The sequence below is a fragment of the Topomyia yanbarensis genome, chromosome 3 (genome assembly GCF_030247195.1).
Source record: "Topomyia yanbarensis strain Yona2022 chromosome 3, ASM3024719v1, whole genome shotgun sequence".
NCBI lineage: Eukaryota > Metazoa > Arthropoda > Insecta > Diptera > Culicidae > Topomyia > Topomyia yanbarensis.
Window position 1 is genome coordinate 120,003,094 of NC_080672.1, and position 23,238 is coordinate 120,026,331.

The following is a 23,238-nucleotide window of genomic DNA, read 5'->3' on the forward strand; positions in this document are numbered from 1 at the left end:
ATTGTGGTTGTCTGGCGCATTATTGATGGTCACACCGTTAGCATTTCATCTAAAAATATGGCAAACAGTCTCGATTGGTTATTAGAATAGAATATGGATGGATGAATTAATTTCGTTTCCAGATAGTAGATAGTATTACATACTGGTAAATACATGGATAAATTATCCCTTTCTTAGCATGGAAAACCATGATTCTAGCTCTATATCGAATGTTTGTGGAAGCAAAAACATTTGATAAGCACTCGTAAGCAGGAAAACAAGATAAAAGGAATAACAAAAGTGATAAACAATCGGTTAAGATCCACATAAAATTCGCGTTGATTTCTTACCTTCTCTAGGGAATCGAAAATTTATTTATAATGTTTAAATCCAATTGATGCGAGCATTACATTGAGGCGGGCTGGTTCATTCAACGATGGCTTCGGAGCACGGTTTGCTCTGTAAATGAAATGGGTAATCGGAATTTAATCGAACTAACACCTACCCAAAAGCTGAAACAAGTTATGTGCTTGAATAAATACGTAGAAACATCTTTTTTCTGTAAACCGCTGCCAACTTGTGGGATTTAAGATGATTAAACACACACACACACATGACTATCAAATCAAAACAAGACAAATTACATGGCCGCTGGTAGAGAACGGCAGTGTTGTTTCCTAAGAGAACATGTATGAAGTACAGTAGGTACGCGGTTATTGACGATTTCATCAAACGCTAGTGACATGTGGAAACGATTTTAACCGCGTGATAAATCAGCAGGCGCATTTATCACCAACTAAATAAAAATGAATAGGTATTTGGTATCATTGGCTATCTCGGATTGTCCGTTAGTTGTCGATAGTAAAATTCAGCTTTTTCCACCCAGGATTTCAGAACAGTCCCATATGGTTGGATGATGAAGTCAACGATTCTTTATACGACCACTAGATAACTCGATTCTCCAGTCCAAAAATGATTTTACTTCGCATAATTCACCTTTCATTCCATCCCAAACGCAGTCAAAAAATCAATAGGACCTTGTATGTGCACATCAAAGTACGATTCACACTGGCGGTTCGTGTAAATCGTACTTAATCAATTATTCTGTCTTCATACCTATTTCTACAAGTACCTATTGTCATTTGCCAACTTGAAGGTTCGAATAATCAGATATGATTTGAAATGCACGACTCTCACCCTCTTCGCTCGGACGAATATGGGAGTATCGAAAAACAACCCCCGTCCGGGAAGATTTATGCACTAAATTGTACGTTTTGTTTGCTGAATAAACAGAGATTGTGATATTTTGGTGTGCGATTCAAAATCCAAACAATTGGCGGTAAATTGTACACCAATTTGAAGTACAAAAGAGCGAGCGGATGTCAACATAATATCAATTATGTACTTCAAAGTGGAAAGTGTTTTGCGGGCGATTTTCGGGCTAATGTTTTACATTGTACAACCACAATGATAGGTCTGGATTCCAGACTCTGAAATGATGCGCAGTGGGAGTGTAATTGAGCTATTCATCTCTCCGGGGCTTTGTGATTACTTAAAGGATGACAGGAGGCAGTTTGTTTGCGGAGTTTTTTGTGTCCTAATCATTAGAGATTTATTATTGGTATCATAATAACAATCACTGTGCTATGTATTTACAAATTATCATCTATACATACAAGGTTCATCAAATGAATCGACCCCTCTAATCTGTGGTGTCGAAAATCAGTCAATTATATTCTGTTTTTCCATTTCATATTTGCTACTGCTATAATGCCAACGGCTAATTTACAGGGGACAACCATGTGCGTAGGAGACGTTACGGAATATTGCCGCCGCTGCGGCTGATGTGAGAAAATTGCACGGATTTTGGGTGAACGATGCCAGCGAGGTGGGACAGCACTGAAGCGGGTTAGCCGACGGCTCTTGGCTGTTTATCAGTTCCTTCTCCAGAGTGGCTTGGTGTCGCAACTGTTCCAGTCGGAGTTGGTTTTGACGCTTCCACTTTGTTCTGTAAAATACATAACACGATTATTTGCTGTTTGGACTGTTGGAGTATGTTTAGATTCTGACCTTCTGTTTTGGTACCATGTTTTGACTTGGGTTTCAGAAAGATTTAAAGCATCGGCGACGTCGCTTCTGTCGGCCACGGATAGATATTTCTGGCATCTGTTTTAAAACAGAAAACAAAAGTTTATGTTAGAGAAACATTGTGTAATTTAATGTCATATAAGGGTCAATTCTTTTACAAATCGCATACATTTCAAACTTAAAATTTATAAGCCGGCTAATTTTTTGTATAAAATTACTTTACACGTATTTCAGGGCTGATTTTTTTGCGTATAAAATTTCTTTACAGCTGGCGGTGGTCAGCTATTTTTGTCCGCGTACCATATCACCTATTTTATAAGTGTCTTTGAAAATGAACTATCTTGGTTACTGATTTCCCTGATCTTATTTCTTATTTTAGTGCAAATAATCAAGTAGGTTTTATTTTATTATATTCAGAATTGCACATGTCGTATGTAATTTTAAATGTTCTTTGATTTGATGGCATTGTAAGGGAACACGTATCCGCCGGTTGATGCTAATCGAGCTGACATTTCTTTGGACTGTTCAAACTAATTTCTTTGTTTGTTTAGTGTTTATTTGACCAACTAGGAAACTAATCCACGAGGCATTTAATGTGGGGAATACGCATGGTCTTGTCTGAGTGAAATGAAGACTGTTGATTCATATAATATTAGGGGTTGAGAATTGGCAGTTCATGAGAAGAATCAGAAGCTATTTACCAATTTGCAGCAGTTATATCAGCACGAAGAATATATGGTCGGTGTTGGGTCAGACCGGACTAAGTCGCAAAACCTTAAAAAATGAGATAAACATGGCATTGGATAAAGAATTTCTTCAGTTACATTCGACTTTTAGCTGATTTGAAATATGTTACAATAAGCAAGAATTATAGCAAAAATTAATTTAAAATTATAATGTAAAGGATGCTGCGATTCAAGCTTTAAACTCGTTTTTCTCGAAATCAATATAATGTCACTTAGTCCGGTCTGACTCGACACCGACCATATGTTTTATTGTCATATTCATTGACTTACTTTTAGTCTCATTAATTAAATTAATGAAATCAAATTAATTAATTGTTCTCATTGTATCGAATATTTTCAACTTGTCATGCTAACTGTGTTTATCCATGAGTATAAAAATATTCAAGCTTGATTATCCACGTAAAAGGTGACAGATTATTTTCTTTTCGTTCTTATTGTCTCCAATCTTGTTCTAGTAATTAGTGTAAAAATTGGCGTCATCGGTTGCATATTCGATATAAAAAGCTAGTCGTTTCAGGTATTTCGGTAGTGCTTATTTTAAACCATTTAAAATGTGCTTCAGTTATGTTAGCAACGCGCGCGAATAACGATAACATAAAAATCGCACTTTATTCAATTGTTCGCGGAGAAAGAAACCAATATATAATTGTCATTTTATTTGTTATATAAATATCAAAGTTTATGCACGATAAATAATACTTGTATTATGAAATCTTCAATTACATAGGTATTGCCATATCTATATCGAGCAATGTCACGAAACACTAAAGCTAATCGCTTTTCATGGTATTGTATTGTTTTTAGAATGTCGTGATTCGCTGGAATTCATTATTTTCTTTTTTTCCCTTTTATTAACGACTTATAGTGAGTCAATCTTTTTCCTTTTTAATATTGTAGTGACATATAATTAGCAAGGGACTGGACGGTGAAGTATTTTTCAAACATTAAGAGCCATAGTACTCAAGGAAGAGCAAGGATTTGAAGTAAGAAAGTTCAGAAAAGCGTGGAGTAGGGTCAATGAACAAGCTTAGAGTTACCCGGTTACCTAACTCTTTGTCTTCTGCAACGCAGGAGTCAGGATCTTTTGGCATTAAATGCGAATCACCTGAGTCTGCGGCATGTCCGAACAAGCGTAAAGTCAATTTAATGACTTATGCTGTCGGAACCGACAAAAAGTTAAATCACGGAAAACTTTCACCCTAAGCATTTTGCGACGATGAAACTCATTGAATAAGTTAGTTTTTGCCTTCACTAATTGCGTACCGGGGTGTTTTATTTCATCGACTCTTGTGTCTGCCTCAACAAGTTGTGCATATAGTCCAAGACGGATACAGGTGGGCACATTTTTTTCTATGTGTGAGTGCGGTTGTCATTTTTTTTGATGAAGCCGAAAAAACAAGAGGATATGAAGAAGAAAAGCACAAACAAATGACGTAGTGGGCCTTTTTGTTGCCATAAGTTTTCTTTCGGTTCGGTCATAGTTAATTTAATCGGTTTTTTTCGAAGTAAAAAGTGTCCCTAAGTGTTCTAATAGGTAGATCCGAGGTGAAGCTCGGCCTTTTCTCACTTTTCATTGTGCGCCAAAGAATCAGGATGCTCGTTCGTTCACTTCAAGGGCCCCGGCCGCCATACTAAACTAATACACTCAAAAGTGTCAAATGTTCCCACCTTTCTCCCATCTTGCATATAGCCACTGTGTGTTGATTGAACACGGCGTCGGCCGCTTTCACTCAAAGCTGCTGGATAGATCCCCATCGCAGTACATTTTTTCCCTTTTTTATTAACGACTTATAGTGAGTCAATCTTTTTCCTTTTTTATATTGTAACGACATATAATTAGCAAGTGACTGGAAGGTGAAGTATTTTTCAAATATTAAGAGCCATAGTACTCAAGGAAGAGCAAGGATTTGAAGTAAGAAAGTTTAGAAAAGCGTGGGGATTCAATTAAACATGAGCAACACTCCCGACTGTCGGCAGTCCGGAGCTGAAGTTGCTTTTTGTACAAACCGATCATTTCCAAATTAATTCAACAAGCGATAAATCTATCATAAATTCTCGACAGCCGGCTGCCCAGAGCATTAAACACTTGATAACACTTCTGAGAGTGTCACAGATTGTATCAATTATCAAGGTGAATTCAGATTTGTGTGACTCTTTACCCTATCCTACTAACAAAAAGTCCTTCCCGTGGCAAACGTGGAGATGCAGAGGTATACACGTCTCCATAACAACGTTTGCTGCACTAACATTCCTTTCCTTCTCCGATGACTGTCAGGACGTGGCCGGCGCTGTTATTGACATTGCAAAGTATAGAACTCTCGAAATGTGCACATTGAGAATAGATAGCTACTCCCAGGCCCCATTCGTTGATTCTTTGTGCAATTTCGCTTGTTCTGGTCAATCACGGAGTAGCAACTACGAATCGTACGATCATCATGCTCATGCTCATAAAATTTCTTTACGTGTATTTCAGGATTCTCCCGAAATAATTAATTATCAAAAAATTAATTCGCAGAATTTACTCAAATCTTCCCATTCATGCCCATGTTGTTTGTGGACAACAACGTTTTTAAACAGCTATAACTTTGGCACACAAAAGGAAGTACACACTTAGAAATATTTGCAGTATTCGGTAATTTTTTACCGAACTTTCAACAGCTGAACGTTTGGTAACCAGTTCGGTAATTTAACAAGTTACAGAAAGTTCGGTAATTAATTATTTGCTGATCTGTCAAAAACTACTGAATAGTTCGGTAATTTTAAAACAAATGTTACCGGACGTTTTCGGTACACTCAGTTTTTTAATGCAAGTCAATTATATAAAATATTTAGGATTTATATATAAAAACAAATGGATAACCTTTATACTTTTATTGTGGCTTTAATCTTTGGCACTTTCGTTGGATTAAAAAAGCAGCGCAGCTATCCGGCAGTGAAAACATGACAGGGAAAGGACCTGCAAGATTTTTAGCTGTAGTCAATGAAGATCTACGCACCGATGATGAATTTACTAAGGTAGACAGCTTTCATTCGCGAGCACGACCACTAAATATTAAATAAACAACGCTCTGCAAAACACTTCCAATATTGCAAATGGTTTAAAGGTTTTTTTTACCGGATACAGGAATAATACGGTATTACTTATTACGTATTGTACTTTTAATTACAGATTTTGGTAAAATAATTTCTATACAACAGAACGTTCGGTAAAGTTTGACATATATTCTGTCAAAAAAAACATGTTTACCGAAAAATCAGTTATCTTTCCATCTTTACCGAAATTTCCTTCAAAAAAATTACCGAACAGCGAAATCCAATTTGAGTGTGTAAGGCTAATAAATGTGACTATTGCGTTTCATTTGAGTACTAACAGTTACAAGGATCAGCTCTAGAACTGAAGTTATTGCAGTTAGTCTGATTGGATTCCAATGGAGCAGTGCTGCCACGGACAGTTTAAGTTGACAAATGAATTTTTCATATATCTCCGTTATGTTGCAATATTATTGAAAACTGATAAAACTTATCAATTTAGAGTGCCTTTTGATACGTTTTCCACGCAAGTGGACTATTGTTAAAATTCTAGGATTGTATTGAGTATTGGAAGGTCAAAACTGAGCAGCTGCAAGGGAAGCTCCTATCTTTATGGAAAATGGCTTTTCGTATTTCTTAGCCCCACCGTTTTCAAGAAAAAATAGTTTTTAAATCCTACATGCACCAGAAAAAAGTTGGGCATGAAAGGGTTAAATATATTATCTCTGGTTACATTAGTCGGAACAATGTAATTTTTGATTGTATAAGCTTTTAAAGCCTTTTTCAAAAATTTAAGAGATGAGCTTAAATTTTTGAAAAAATTGGCAATTATATAATTGAAATTGGTAAAACACCAACCCAAAACTCATTGCAAAATATATGATTTAGTTCCTTGTTCTCTTATCTACACAACTCAATTTGCGAAAATATGGGTGTATTGCATGTTACTAACCCTGCGGTACTCGCGCATTTTATTCTGATCATCACTATTCTCTTCTGCAAGCTTAGGCAGTAGATTATGACCTTTTGGATTGTTGAATGTGGTTACCGTATCTCAATTTTCTGATTGTTTAGTATATTTGTGTCCTTGGCAAAGTTCTTCAGGAAATCAAAACCTACGAGATGGTTTGCCGAACACTGCGGTATCCTGTCGCAAGGCGGCGCTAGTGAGTGTGCCATTTTTTGATGTACTGTAATTCAAGTTCCTGCTCTCTTAGCAGGACGGTGTCTTCGGCAATGTTGCGCAGGAGATCAAAACCAAGGAGACGGTATACGTGAATATGCATTCTCCCGCTAGGCGTCGCTAGTGAGCATGTCTTTTTTTAACTTACTATATCTCAAGCTTGTTTTTTTTTAAATTTCTATCTTCGGTCAAGTTCCTCATGAGATTAAATGATGGACAAAGCCTCTGTGCTCATAAAAATTTACGAAGTGGTACTTTGAATAGTTCAGGATTCTGCGTTAGCATGATGATGAATGATTTATGAATCTCAAGATAACGGCTATATAGAAGTGCAGTGGAGTTGTTGGTTCAATTAATTTGAAATTTCACCACCATGCAAAACCGATATGCGAGGTGGAAAATGTAAATGTTACTGCAAACCATCAATGCACTATTATCGTGAACATTGCTGGTTTTAATTTTTTTATGTAAACCCATTTAAAGGCATTGATCGTTAAAGGGTTAATATACACGACATGTTAATATTAGTAACCAATCACGTCGGTTATCAGAAATGGTTGACGAAACTAGTAAAAATCACTCTTTTTTCAGCAATATAATGTCGATTAGCCATCCAATTTATAAGAAGGCTCACAAATGCGCGAGATGGTGGCCTATATATCTTGCAACAACACAAAATTTTGAGTCAAATTTTATTATAAGTAACCCAGTGGGAAACTATCTCAAAAATTGTAAGACGTATGTAGATAAATTACCAATATGACATTCAATTTTTCAATTGCTTTTTCTTGGTGCAGAACAAACGTAAATGTTTTCTGAGCAAAAAAACTCAGATCTATAGTTTAATTCTTTTATTCCTCTTTCCAAAGAACTGAAAGATTACAGGCCCTATTCGATTATCCGTAGAAAATGACTCGATAGATCCGTAGTTCGACCATTCGAAGAAATTGTTTTCATTATCCGCATATTTTTTTCTCGAGCTACATTACACATCTATAATTTGATACCGATGATTTGATTTATTAGTTCTGAAAGATTGTATATTTTCTAAAAAATAAAGGAAACTTCGAAGAAATATAGAAATTTTACTTCTTTGGCATATAATTAGCATTCGATGCGCTCGTCTATCGCTCGTTTTCGTGCCATGTGTATTTTCATTCCTTTCTGCTACTAATACTAGCATAACCAAAACGAACATGCGTCTTTCCCCCACCAATTATCTAGTGGCCAGTGTTGCCATACTTGCATTTTCAAGTTTTTTATCAATAACATTACAATATTTTCGAAGAGTCTTGCAGATTCGAAAAGGAGGAGGATAGTTGACGAAGGAAGAGATTTTAAAATTTTTATCTTTTAGCCATAGTTATGATAAAGGATTATTCGAAAATTTCCCTTTCAAATGTGATTCCGTTGAATATCATTAGATTTAAACTAACGCCCAGAAGTGTCACACATATTAGGGTGATGAGCCTATTTGCGTCATGTTTCTATTATCACCCTACCCATTTGAAGCCGTTGATTAGAGCAGTGTTTGCCATCTATGTTCAACGCGTTGAGTCAAATGGTAGCGCAACAATAGGGGCACTTGATTCGTGTTTTCATTGTGCTCAAACATGAGAATTTTACTGCATTCAACGCATTTGTGTTATTATATTGGTTCTTAACAACGAAGCAGAGCGGTTGATGTCAATTTTTACGTGTTCCATTGTTTGTAAGGCAAGAGATTACCGAATTAGTGAGGCACCTTGCTTAGTATGGTAAAAATAGGTTCATCACCCTACCTACCCAGCTCTTTGACTACGAAAAAGGTCTAGAACAATAATAGGTTTATGTTGGGCTGTCACGAGTCACATCAATGGATGAGCACATCGCCCTTGCAACGACCCTTTTCAGGATCACCATCATTTTCATGAGGAATCAATTAGGAATTAGGATCAGCTCTAAAACTGAAGTTACTGACGATGCATTAATTGAAGAATCAAAGCAAAACTAAAACGTGTTGTGAGACACCTGTCTGTCAGGCCTACAATTACAAAAAGGATGATGGTTTAATTTTTATAGAAGTGAATTTCTGAACGATATTCTTACAGGTAAATACAAATTATTTTGATATGGAATATAAAAGTGATGGTAAGAAATTAGAAATTACTTTCACTTTATTGCACAATTTGCTAAAGGTAGTTAATGAAGTTTGGAAGAATCACAAAACCTACTCTGAATTATAAAAGGTAATGTTATGTTTGTCATATTGCGACCATGATGCTTTTCTTACTTGCAATAATATCCGCCGACGTAAAATGAGAACATATAATTTCGGCGCTTACCGCATAAATACACGAGCTGCTTTCATTTATGAAACACTGGATAGGGAACTTTGAAAAAGGTGGTAAAACCACAGTTAAAACTTCCAGATGCACCAAAACAGCTCAGGCACACGGAAATAACACATTTTTTCATTTCTGAAATATAACCAATGTCAGCGGTTATAAACTAAGTAATGTCAGATTTTTGCAGTTATATCTTTGATAGATTTCTATAACTTATCCAACGTTTTTCTTGCCATTTTGGATTCCCAGTTGAAGATATTAGATAGTTTTTCTTGAACACAAAAAAATCACCGTATTTTGACGGATGTGATCTGTGCCATCTGTGAGACAATCACGCTTTGATTCGCCAATTGGTGGCAGCGAATTAGTATTCTCATCAAACTGCCAGTTTATGTGGGGCAAATTATAGTCACCCATTACTATAATGAGATCGCTTTCATCAGATTGCTCAAAAATTCTTCATGCGAATCAGAAGTTGAAGATCGTCGTCAATAATAGGAGTAATAAATTTAATCTGTGTTGTAGATGCTGATAAATTTCTAGCGTCAACTATCAAATCACTAAAATTTCACAATGCCATATCAATGTCAGCTTCATTTTCTAAATCATGATCATGATTAAAATTATTCTCTTCTCAATATAAGTTTTGTACCTTTCCCAATTCGCTTTGTGATAATTAAACACTGAGCTAATGGGATTGGAAACAGCTTCTTGAGAAAGTGAAAAAGTTACTGGCAGGTGATCAGAATCAAAGTCAGCATGTGCAATCAATTCGCTACAAAGGTGACTTTGATCTGTCAAAACCAAATCAATTGTTGATGGATTCCTTACAGACGAATAGCATGTAGGACCATTCGGGAACAAAATTGAATAATAACCAGCAGAGCAATCATTAAAAAGTAGTTTACCGTTGGAATTGGTTTGAGCATTATTCCAGGATCGGTGTTTGGCGTTAAAATCACCGATTATGAAGAATGTCGACCAATTTCTTGTAAGTTTTTGTAAGTCTCCTTTCAAGAAATTAATTTTCTCATCAGTGCATTGAAAAGGCAAATAGGCTGCAGCAATACCAAGATCGGTTTGAACTTCGATACCCAATCTCTCGATCACCTTGGTGTCAAGAGACGGTGTAACGGAATGTTTGATACTGCGATTCTTCCGCCGAATCCAACAATTCGATCAAATCGATGAATAACAAAAAACGGCCATATGCACATTATGTATCCTCCAGAAGTTGAAAAATTCGTCTTTGCGCTTTTTTGATGAACGAGCATTCCAATTTAATACATTTAAATGATTATTTAAAGTCATTATTAAACTTTAATTTCGCTACAAATTCCCAACCTAGCTTGAAAAGCTTCAAACATGGAGGTAGAATTAAACATAGCAATCATCATAGGTAACATAGATTCATGCAAGAATTTTAATTTTTCTTCCGTTTCGCTACCTAGATCTATTGGACTAAAAGAAGCGTTGGGTGCAAACGACTTTGTAGATGTGGTAGCCGTTATTTTGCCCTTGTTACCTGCCATAATATGCCGGATTAATACGTTTGGACTTGTTTTCTTGAAGTGTATTTGAAGAAGTAGGTATATTTTTTTTATTTGTTGTTTTTGTTGCCTAGAACGAGAATTTATCATTTTTTCTCGAACAGGACAAGCTCAGAAATTCGATTTATGGTTTTCGCCACAATTAGCGCATTTGCAACTTTTTTTGTTTTTTTTTGCACTGGACAAGTATTTTTTGTGTGTAATTTATCACCGCAGATCATACATTTGGAATCCAAATGACAATTTTTTGTGCCGTGCCCAAAGTCTTGGCATCTACGACACTGGGTCAGATTTTGAATTCGTTGGATATTTCATCCAAACTTTGACCTTGTGGTAGCCCTTTCAAAACAGCCTTGAATGGTCTATCTATCTTGAAATCATATGAATAAAATTTATATAACTTCTCCGTAAAATACTGGAGTAGTCGTTTGTGGCTAATCAATCCCTCCGCTGTAACTCGACATTCTCCTCTTCGGCCAATTTGAAAAGAGACTTTCACGTCCGGAAGGAACGTCGAAAGCTCAGTTCGAAATGCTTTGCAGTCGGAGATCATCACTGTTATCGGCGGAGGTGATTGTGTTTTCTTCTCATTGGCATTATGCACAATGCGAGGAAATTTATAAATTTCGTCAGCTTCACATTCGGATAAAACATCGAATGTGTTGCTGCAATCAATTGAATTTTCGGGTGGATAAGTTACCCTTTTCCGTTTAGTTTTAATATTTGACACACGGCCTTTCTGGGAGGATCCAGACATGTTGGAAGAATTGAACTCGAACAGATAACGATGGAGGAAGCGACCAGGTTCACGTAGATAAAAACACAATAATTCTGAAACATGAAAATTAAGCAAAGATTAGTATGGAGTACTACTTGGTTGTTTACCTCAATCACTGAATAATCCAGTTCATATTGTCACGTCACGTCAAGAGTAAAATATCACCATAACGTGCATACTAATTACGAAAATTGCGAGTAAGATTCTGAAATCCTGTTTATAAATCACTCTACCCTGCCCAAAAAAATTCGATCCGAAAATCTTGAATAAAAATCACGATCGCGAGAATATAAATTAAGAAAATCGTGACTAAGGACTTTTAAATCTCGGTTCGTTTAGTTGATAAACTTTTTACAAACTACTGTATCCCCAAATTATGAGTAAGAATCATAACAATAATTAAACATGTCCAGGGAACAGCCACAGTAACAGCATTGGAATATGACGCCATGTATATATTTGTCACCAACTAGTTTTTTGAAAACACATTTATTAGCAATAATTTCAAGAACTTCGTCAGAATTTTCGGGAATCATGCAGTTCGCGACATCGCACAGAGGAGTAACTGGAACAAATTTCTTGGCCAATAACCAAAATATTTTTTTTTTCGATTTTTGTTGTTTCGTTATATTTTTTTTATATACCTAAGAACGTACTGTATAACGTAACAAAATTAGGAGTATATCAAAAATTTGTAAAGAATTTTTGCATGGATGCCCAATGGTGATATTTTAAGGGATATTTTAATCATTTTCATTAAATATTCAGCAAAATCGCTTTCTGGTGATGATGACTGTATTAAATAAGACAATATAATTACAAACGTAGTTCAACACAACCGTTTGTTTAACTTCAGCTTAAAACTAACTGAAAATAGTAGACTTGCTGCGTATTGCACCAACTTTAAAAAATACCTTTTTTAAACATTTTTTCCAAATTTGAATGATAAAAAAATTACATTATACGGCTAGATCCGTCAAAGTTGCTGAAGCAGTATTACAAAACAGGATTTCAGCTATACATAAAATATTCGAACTCTTCCGATCTTGTCCGATCCACCAATTCCAAGCGATTTGAAAATATTGAAATTATTACTAATTTGAGGTACACCGAAATGCTGTAGGACCAAATACTATGTTTGCCAAAATGTATCTCTATGAAAACTGGCGTCCCTTTTCTCACCCTTTCCCACTGATCAACTGTTTATGCAACTAGAAAAACAAATGTAATCACAAAGATCACCTAGTATTCGAAAGGATATAAAAAATTGGCCTGTGCACTGGTAGGTGGGTAGATGCCAAATTGTTCCAAAATCCAGTAATTGTCTGTTTTTAGTTCATATTAAGGCATAATAACAACAATCGCAGCAGCAAATAATTTTGGCCAGGCTTCGACATCAATTACTCCTCTGTACATCGTGATTTTTTTCATATGGATTTAAGAATCAGGTAGATTGGGCGGCGAAAGTAGAATTATTCGTTTTAACCATTTCATGCCCAACTTTTTTCTAGTGCATGTGGGGTTTCAAAAAAAATTTCCTTGAAAACGGTGGGGTCAAGAAACACGAAAAGCCTATTTTCATAAAGATAGGTGCTTCCATGGCAGTGCTAGAAGCTGGTGAATTTTTACCTTCTAATGCTCAATACAATTCTTCTAGAATAATTGCAATAGTCCAATAGCGTGGAAAACGTAGCCAACGACAGTCTAAATTGATAAATTTTATCAGTTTTCAATAATATTGCACCACAACGAAGATATATGAAAAAATCATTTTCCGTCGTCAACGTAAACTGTCCCTGGCAGCACTGCTCCATCGGAATCCAATCAGACTATTTGCAATAACTTCAGTTCTAGAGCTGATCCTTGTAACTTTTATTACTCAAATTAAAGGCGATAATCACATTAATGAGCCTTACTTGTTTTTGTGAGCAAATCTCGCCTCAATCAAAAGTTATAGCTGTTTAAAAACGTTGTTGTCCACAAACAACATGGGCATGAATGGGTTAAAAGCCATGCTCGCTACCATTAGACATTTTTCGCATTCGCATTCATTATTTGAATAGATGTAAAGAACAAAAGATTTGTTTTCTTTTAAAAAAATGTATATCGATATTCTCACCTGAATTTTCGCTCCAGATACGCCAGCTGAGCATGTGTAAACGCCGTCCTTCTCCGTCTAGGTTTCCTCCCTGCTTTCATAATCAGCCCATTTGATCCTTCGCTTCCAATTGTTCCGCTGCTGGAAATAATCCCCTGATGATTCACGGATACCAATGTACCAGCGCCACCACAAGAAGTCAATTGCTGCTGGTGGTGATGGCGATGACTGTTGTAGTCGGAAACCAATGCCGATTCGGGTGACGAACGATCTTCGATGTCAATGTCGATATCACTGTTGTCGCTCTCATCAGTTTCAGACGCGAATCCTCCCTGCTGCGAATCTGGAATAAAAGGTTGAACGGGATAAAAAGAATTAGAAAATGCTTTTCCACGAAGTACTCTGCTAGCACAAAAGGGGTGAGAACAAACTGCCTAAAGCGTTAATTAGTCGTGTGTATGGTTTTTCCTATTAATAACGACACAGTACGTGTTCCTACATTTATCTAAAGTTCTGTTTTGTGAGAGGTTTATTTCACTTTTGTGCCGCTAATGAAGAGTGAATTTTCTGTTTGTTTTTAAACGACTCGTAGGTTTGACATAAATGCATATAATTTAGCACGTTCTACAACTTCAATCAATTGAATGAAATGCTTGGAATGTGACTTCTTAGTCGTCACATGTTAATGTTCGCTTTTAATGGCATGCACTTTATGGAACGAGTGGAAGAATTTATTCTATGCATGAAAATAATGAATTATAAGTTAAATATTTCTATGCAAGGTTTTTCAAGGTTCATGTTTCAGGCTCAAGCTATCATCTAGAAGTGGTAATAGATTGAAGTGAATTGTTTTGACCATGAAAAAACATTTCAAAAATCATTTTTTGACTGCGAGATAATTATTTTTTCTGCGGCGTGTTGCATGTTTGAAAGGGTATGCCACTTCTGTTATTCTAAAACAGCTTACATCATTATTGGAAGATATTCGCTATCTTTTCCTAACAATTGAATTGGACCGAACAGTTTTATATTAGACATAAGGTGCCCATCAATCGAATAACAATAGGTCCTTGAATAAAGCATCCATTGACTTTGGAGAGTGGTAACCACTTCAGATCAGCTCTGAAACAGATTTTCGCTTACGTTCCTGCATCATATGCTCACATGCAACCAACGCAATTTCCCCCAATTTCCTCAGCAATTTGCTCGATAACAATCTCTCTGCGTGGCATCGATGTTTTTACTCAGTCGAATACCGATCATCAGTGTATAAAAATTGAATAAGGCACGTGACTTCCTGTATATACACCAGTACAGACATCGACATGGTTGGCAAGAGATATCCTATCCTTTTTACCGTGTAGCATTGCAGTCGTAATCATCAATTTCCCTTTCGAATTCAATTGGGCAAAAGTGCTTCTCGTCAATATATTTGTAAATTGGCACTTTTGGTGGTGTAAGTCGCAACATGATTATTGGGAAATTTAGATAATGTCACGTAGAATCGTTATAGTGGCCCAGTAATTGTCTTGTACGCTAAGAATCAGTTGCAAAATTTGTCGAATGAGTATCAGAATATCAAGGTGCTGCATTGTAGTATACATGAGTTTAAGATAGTGGCTCGAATTTTCTTTTATTTTTTCTAACTCGTATAAAAGTCCATAGTATTTTTCAATTACTAGTATTCAAATCTTCCAGTTTTAATAACATTCTTAAATTAATTAATAGAAAATTTTGTCTGAAAGTTAACCTGGAAAACGAATTTGAAATGATAAACAAAATATTTTTCTGCGTTTAAAAAGGCCTGTGACTTAACACATTATAGCTTGTGCAGTTGTTTTTTTGTGCAGGTAAAATCACTTTGGTAATACACGACTAGTAAAATCGAACAGTCCCGAAAAAACGCTGGGAAATAAAGTTTTTCTGACTGGTTCAATGATCCACATTTAAATTTAACATTCAAATATTGTGTTTTTGTTTCTAGATGGATTACATAATGGTTAGTCTACAGTGGGTTACAATCAAAAATTCAAACCAAGAAGAACGAGTGCAAATTGGTCAAAATTTTCACTGAAAACACAATTAATGTTTCTTTTGTAAGTTCTTTGGTTACTTTCCTAGTCGCAGAACGCCAGTTAGCCTTGAACTGCATCTCGCTGACAACTTTCTTTCGCGTCTTCTTGAGATTCCGCTTGATACTCGCCCAATATTTTTGACGCAGGACTACGTCTTTGTTTTCGATATGTGGGTGCATTTTGCAAATTCCACAAAAATGGTATGTAACGAAAAGTGTTCTTACTTTAAACGCATATAATTCCTGAAGTCTTGGGTTCCGGGCATATTCCAGAACTAAAGTCATTTCGGTGATGACTGAACCATTTTCCACTAACCTAGTCTCAAACCTCTCACACTCCTCCCGAACCCTCTCACCCCCCCCCCCCCCTTTCAGACCATCCTCACACCCTTTTTTATTCGTTTTACATTTCTAACAAAAAAAATGTATAGGATTCACTCAAACTTTAAAAACTTTTTCCGAGGCCCGTAGGGCCAAGTCTCATATGCCAATCGACTCAGCTCGACAAATTGGAACAATTTCTGTATGTATGTGTGTATGTGTGTATGTGTGTATGTGTGTATGTACAATAATGTCATGTAATTATCTCAGCAATGGCTGAACCGATATTAATGTTGCAAATGAAAGGCCTAACGTGACCAATTGACACTATTATTTTTGTTTTTCGATATGTTGTTTACTTTCTGAGATATGGGTGATTTTGTCAAAACAAAGCGTGTTTAGGCAAATAACTTTCGAACAAAGCGATCTCAACTAGATAGAAGTAGAAAGCTTATGAAAACACCTTTCTAACAAGTTATAGATTGTCAAAGTCCATTCACAAGCGGCGGAGATATTAAACATTGTGTATTTTTATTCCCACTAACTAAAAATGAGACCGTTACATACAGAGTAGGGGAGAGTGGGTACGCTTGATCCCACCTTTGTTTTTTTTTTTTTTCTCATAACTTGTCAATGAAATAAAAATTTCAATTGTTAAATGCGCCTTCTTGTAGTCAATTCGAATTTTAAGCTATCAATAATGTGTAAATCCGAATATTATGTCTGACAAGTAATATGAACAGTTTGGAAAATCATGCCAAAACGAGGTTTTTGTAAAATCGTGTGGTAACTTGATCCCCCGCCTACTAGGGCTAAAGAAACAAAGCACACTATGACCTATGGACACGAAAGTTCAGCTAACTACCTATCCTGACAAATTGATTAATAAGACTACCTTTTAGATGCACGACAAACTTTAACCACAGTAGAAAGTCAAGACAAGTATTTACGGTAAATCAGTGCTGTTCACGGTTCACGGAAAAACATTTTAGATCAATTAATAGTGCCAGGTACGCTATGAAAATGATGTTTTTCTAGTTCTATACATTTTGAAAGTGTTTGAGAGAACTAATGATAGGGATCAAGAATACCCAGTGCTACTGGGATCAAAGATACCTGATGATGTGTTATGTGAAACTTTTTATTCGAAAAACGTATTTTCCTAAGCAAAAGCCCCTAAAATTTTAACGTACTTGAAAATATTAATAAATAATTAGTTCGACAATCTCATACAACCGTTCAAAAAAATTGTGAAAAGATCTTCGAGATGGATTTAAACACATATTTTTTAAAATATTATACAACTTTTATAAACCAAATGTAATACATCAGATTTGTTTTTTAAACACCATAAACGACCAAATGCTTCATTTTCTTTTTATGTTGTGATAACTTTATGCGCATAGATTACGAGATATGGCCAGGGAATCAAATATCCCCAAGGATAAAGTGTCCTAACTCTCCCCTTCTGCTTTACTAGTGTTTTAGGGGCTAAACTTAACCGATTTTGTATATCGGGATATGAAAACAAATCTCCGTGATTCAAGGAATTCGATTCTGAAAACATAATTTATCTCAATAATGAATAAACTATTTCTCAAAAATTAATATATGTAAGTTTTTTTTCAAAGACAAAATAATGGGCCCTATTCTCACAGTCACGTCACCTAGTGACTAGAAGGAAATTTTCTTCTAGTCACCAAGTGACGTGACTGTGAGAATAGGGCCCAATGTGTAATTTGGCTTCACAGTGAAATTTTTTCTAGAGTTCATGTATTTATCCCTCGGATTAGGGAATGCGTTCAACTGTGAGGTAGATGTTGGAGGGTATACTAATTCACAGATCATCAAGTAATCCACCTAGTAGAGAGATAAAAGATTTCTCATATAATCATACACGTAGCATCGCCAAAAGCAACTGTATTTTTGAATCCCAAAGTTCTAGCGATTATTTGGCTTCTTTTGCAAGATTTAGGTACAGGTCATCGCGCAAACATTACTAGTTGGGTTATGTATAATAAGTGTGTAAAGAAATAACTATATCGCATAATATGCACGAGAAAATGATAAAATTTAACATGAATGACAAAAGGCCCTATAAAATATTCCATTCGATTTCTGAGATATTTGCACATTAAAAAAACTGCAAAATATGTATGATTTGCATCACGGAGCAGGAAAATTATTAAAAATGGGGGATTTTGGGGACAAACTACCCAGTACCCCACTTTTCCGTATTTTTCGAGAAACGGGAATATCGCCATTCAAATACTAAGGTATGATTTGTAATTTTGAGAGTGCCACTTCAAAAGTTATAGCATTTAATATATTTTTCCTCCATATTTTCCCACAGTACTAATTTCATAAATTTCAAGCGTTTTGGGCGGGGGTCTAGAATGGTCCAAATGTTGTGAAATTGGGCATCTGAGCCTACTTTGACATTTGTCACAATATGAGAGGGGGAGGGGGCTTGAAAATTAAAAAAATTTGCAATGCCCTATTGTATATGAATTAGCCATTTTTCAGATAATAATTGGCTTTTCAAAAACAATTCATTACTCTCTGATACAACAGTTCTCAAATTCGTACAATCCGGTTTCGTTCGTCTTGTTTATTTTATACATTTTGAATATTTGACTAATTCTAAATATATGATCATTGTATTTTAATCATTTATTTCATTCAACATTCTTTTTATTCCTCTGTTTATTCTTTTTGCATGCATTTTATTCATATCATATCATTTAACTTATTTTATTCACTGTTATCATTCTATTCATTTTTTCCAGTTTATACATGTTATTTAGTTTCTAAATTTTAATAATCTGGATATTATTCAGTTTTATTTATTCCATCCAAATTTATTATTTGACACAATTTATTTTTTATTAATTTATAACCTTTTAACATCGCTTAATTTTTCATTTTGATCAATATTTTTGTTCTGCTTATTTCATTTCATCAATTCTATTCGTTTAGTTTATGTGATTCATTTGCTTTATTTAATCATTTTATTCATGTTATCCATTTCATTCATTTCATTTCATTTCATTTCATTTCATTAAATTCATTCAATCCATTTGATTTATTTGATTAATCTGATTCATTTTATTCATTTTACTCATTTCATGATCAATCGTTCTACTTATTTATTTCATCCAATTTGTTGGTTTGAGTCAATTCAATTAATTCTATTAATTTATATAACTATTTGTATATTTAATGAGCAAATCTAATTTGATTTATGTATTTTATTAATATGATTTATATTAATCATTATATTCATTCTATGAATTTGAAAACCTTTTTCATTTTTCGCTTAATTTTTTTCATTTTGTTCGTTTCATTGATTTTCTATTAGAGGGATTCCATGAGAAACCGGCCAAACACAAAATATGACCATCGTCGATTCGAACGAAACTGAAGTTGTGTTCGGTTTATGAATCTCCATGATTTTCTCTGACTACTGAAATATTTTGATACAAGAGCAATTTTTCAAAAGGGCGTAAACATTTCTACGTGCCTTAATTTCATAATTAGCGTTATAATATCGTCTTGATATCAAAAAAAAGTTACAGGAAATGTTATAGGACTTTTGAAAACCCTAGTGTAGTTGATGGAATGCGAAATATCTTCTGAAAAGATCGTAATAAAACAAAAGAATTGTGCTGTTAAAACAAAATTTAAAATATTACGTGAACCACTACTTTTCAGAAAATTTTTGTTATGAGCATTTTGATTCAAAATAGCGTTTAGAATCATATTCAAAAAGAAAATTGTATTTTTGACTGCAAATAGTATGAATTATAAAAATATGTCAAAAGTTGTTGTTAAGAAAACATTTTTATTGAAAGTTTCTCCATGACCCAAATATACTGAAAAAGTTTCTTTTACATCTTTACAACGATGAACATTTGATTTTTGACATTTTATGATGGGGTAACACGAATAACTTTCAAAAATGGCATAATCACACGAATTAACTGTTTTTGTTGGAACAAAATTCCAAATATCTTGGAAACTATCGCATTTCGGAAGATTTTTGTTAAATGCATTTCGATTTAAAATGATACTTAGAATTATATTCTGTAATAAAATTACAGCTTTGTATGTCAATTAGTATGAAATTTAAGAACATATATAAAGTTATTGCTAGAAAAACTTTTCTACCGATAAGTTCTCCATAGAATCACATTCAAAGTGTTTCCTTTCTCTTTAGGTTTTTGTTGACAAAATATAAAAAAATTAGAAAAGATGGTTTTTTTTGCAATTTAAATTTTTAACACAAATTTTTGTTTTTGTGAAAAACAACACAATATTTTTTTCAGTGTTTATATTTTCGTACATAAATATTTATTCTCTGAAACTCGTTCTCAGAAAGTTTTGCTGTATAATATACAATAAACGAACAAAAAAATATGTAAAATAATACACGTAGAAATATTTACGCCCTTTTAAAAAATTACTTCTTAGTCAAAATAATCTTACCGATTGTGGAAAATTTTTAGTTTTCCATGCCGATGAAACGTGTAAAGTTTCATAGGAAGCTAAGTAAATATTTTCGGACGGGTCTTCGTGGATTTCTTCAATTTATTCAGTTTATTGGAGGTTTTATTCGCGCAGAATCAGAAACTGTTATGTTACCTAAAATGATGCAACAATGATATGTGTAAAAAATGTCTCATCTCTCTGCTAGGTGGATTAAGTTAGTTTTATTATTGAGTCACTCCTTTTATTTCATCCAATTTTGTCAGGTTGAAACAATTTAATTTACTCTATTGATTTGATAACTTTTTTTAAACTATATAATTTTATATTATTGATATGATATATAATTTTATCAATTTTACTAATTTTATTTTTATTAATATTTTCACTTTATTAATTGATCTTTTTCATTCTTTAATTTTTTTTTAAATTTTGTTTGTTTAAATGATTTTCTATAGTTTATTTGAGGTTTTATTCGTGCGGGACGCGAAACTGTTTTCATCCCACCTCTAGCTGATTGCCTACTTCGCATGAGTTCTGAAAACTAATGCATGATTCAACTGTGATATGTGTAGGAAATGTCTCATCTCACTGCTAGGTGGATTAAACCGGTTTTTCTCCAAATCCATGAAAAATACGGTTTTTCCTTAATCAACACTAGATTTAATACAACACTACATTTAGTAGTCAATCGAATTCCCAATTGCTTGCATTGTTCTTGTCGCACACTGATTTGATTGCTCTTCAATATCTTATTCTGAATAATTCTTTTTTGTAAGTTTGTATTGTAATTACTTGTGATTTGGGTGCTTCATTTGTCTTTAAAATTGTTTGATCTAAAGAAAAAATGTTCAATTTTGATGGTCCAGATGTTTGGGGCCGGATAGCTCGCGATGTTTATGACAATACAATAGGTAGTATTAGACAGATGCAGGGCTTAGAAAAGCTATCAAATCAGCATACGATAGGCTCAGTTCGAGAAATCTAATAAATTTTAATGACTCAATGCCGTAGCGAATAGAATTGTTACTCTAAAATAATGGGATTGATGAGTGAAAAGTATCACGGAGATGCAACAGTTTAAAAATGGCCATAGTTATGAGCTTTACACACGGATACCCTATCGGCCTTTTAAAGGTGTTTTTGTTGAACACCAGAACTGCCCATAAAAGCATAATACCATGTTCACACTACAGAGCTAAAACATGTTATAATAATTAGCAACAAGAAAAATGTCATCAAGATAGCGTTAAAACACGTTTTAACTCGTAGTGTGAACGTAGTATAATACTACGTTCACACAACGGTTTAAAACGTGTTTTAACGCTATATTGATGACATTTTTCTTGTTGCTAATTATTATAACATGATTTTACTCTGTAGTGTGAACATGGTATAAGAGTCCCATATTGAAAAACAGCAAGCCGAGATAAACGCTGTTTCCAAATTTACATTTTCAGTGAGCCTTATGGATGGGACAAACATGGTTTGGTATTTTTGTTTATATTTTCTGAACAAACCTAGTAATCTTATTTGTGCATTGTGTTTCACTGGTGATACAGAATACAATCCAACAGATAACTCATTTTCGACAAAAATCCATATGGGACTCTTATGCTTTTCTGGGCAGAGAAGTAAGTTGGTAGCTATTCACAATAATGAAACTATAATTTTGGAAATACTTTTTCATAAGTAATGCTATATTGAAATATGTTTAAATCACAGTTATCTATCACAAATCACCCTGGAAACCAATAATTATTTACCGTTGGGCTGCCTACTGGAGATCAAATCTCCTAGTAGATCCCGTATGAAAAAGGACTTGTTTGATTCCATATTCAATGCCGCTTTCCACAACTAGGTCATTTCACTGGCACACTGCACAATTCCCGTTCCTTTTGCTAGTTCGGACTTCTTCCTCTGTCTAGGCACACATCGTCACAATTATTCACGTGATGATCTTCCACTCAATCCAAAGTTCGGAACCGTTTTGCTGTTTTTAATCCATGATTCGATCTGCTGAAAAGCGTTTAGGAAACTATCACCACCGATGCGAGCGATTTACTCCCAATTCAATCGACGGTTGGCACAAAAATGTCCCTCTCCCTGGATGCAGCAAAACGAAGACGTCAGCAATAGAAGCAGTAGCAGCGAAAAGTTTACCCCTAAACAGCCTTTAATTTAAAATAAAATGGAAAACATTATTTCTCCATCAAAACAACTTTTCCGTAACACACTCCCACTCGTTTGCTCAACCGACTTTTCCTAATTTATTCGCCAAGCGAGACGGTTTGTTAGTGGGTGTGCACTGGTTTGTTGATGGTGAGTAAACCATTACTCAGCGGTTGCTGTGCATCGGGCAGGAAACATGTTATCCACCACAGCAAGAATGATCTTCCGTTTACCACCCACTGCCACCCTTTTGGGTGATTTTCTGGCGACATTAGGAGAGGCTGAATCAACACTGACCGCGAGCAAACAGCGCCTGGTTTACTGATTGTCTGGGTCTACCCAGTACCGAAACGAATTTTCCAACCATTCAAGTTTCATGCTGGAGGGTTAGGTAGGGAAAAATC

General features: G+C 34.8%; 1 protein-coding gene across 1 annotated transcript; it reads right to left on the bottom strand.

The window, feature by feature from the left end:
* Positions 1–1,565: 1,565 nt before the first annotated feature.
* Positions 1,566–23,177, bottom strand: LOC131692130 (barH-like 1 homeobox protein). The gene is made up of 4 exons (XM_058979003.1): positions 22,429–23,177; positions 13,801–14,122; positions 2,050–2,145; positions 1,566–1,987 (listed from the first exon to the last, which is right to left on the bottom strand). Exons 1-4 carry the CDS (start codon positions 22,496–22,498, stop codon positions 1,765–1,767), a joined length of 711 nt encoding a protein of 236 aa, XP_058834986.1. The 5' UTR covers positions 22,499–23,177; the 3' UTR covers positions 1,566–1,764.
* Between the last annotated feature and the right edge of the window lie 61 nt (positions 23,178–23,238).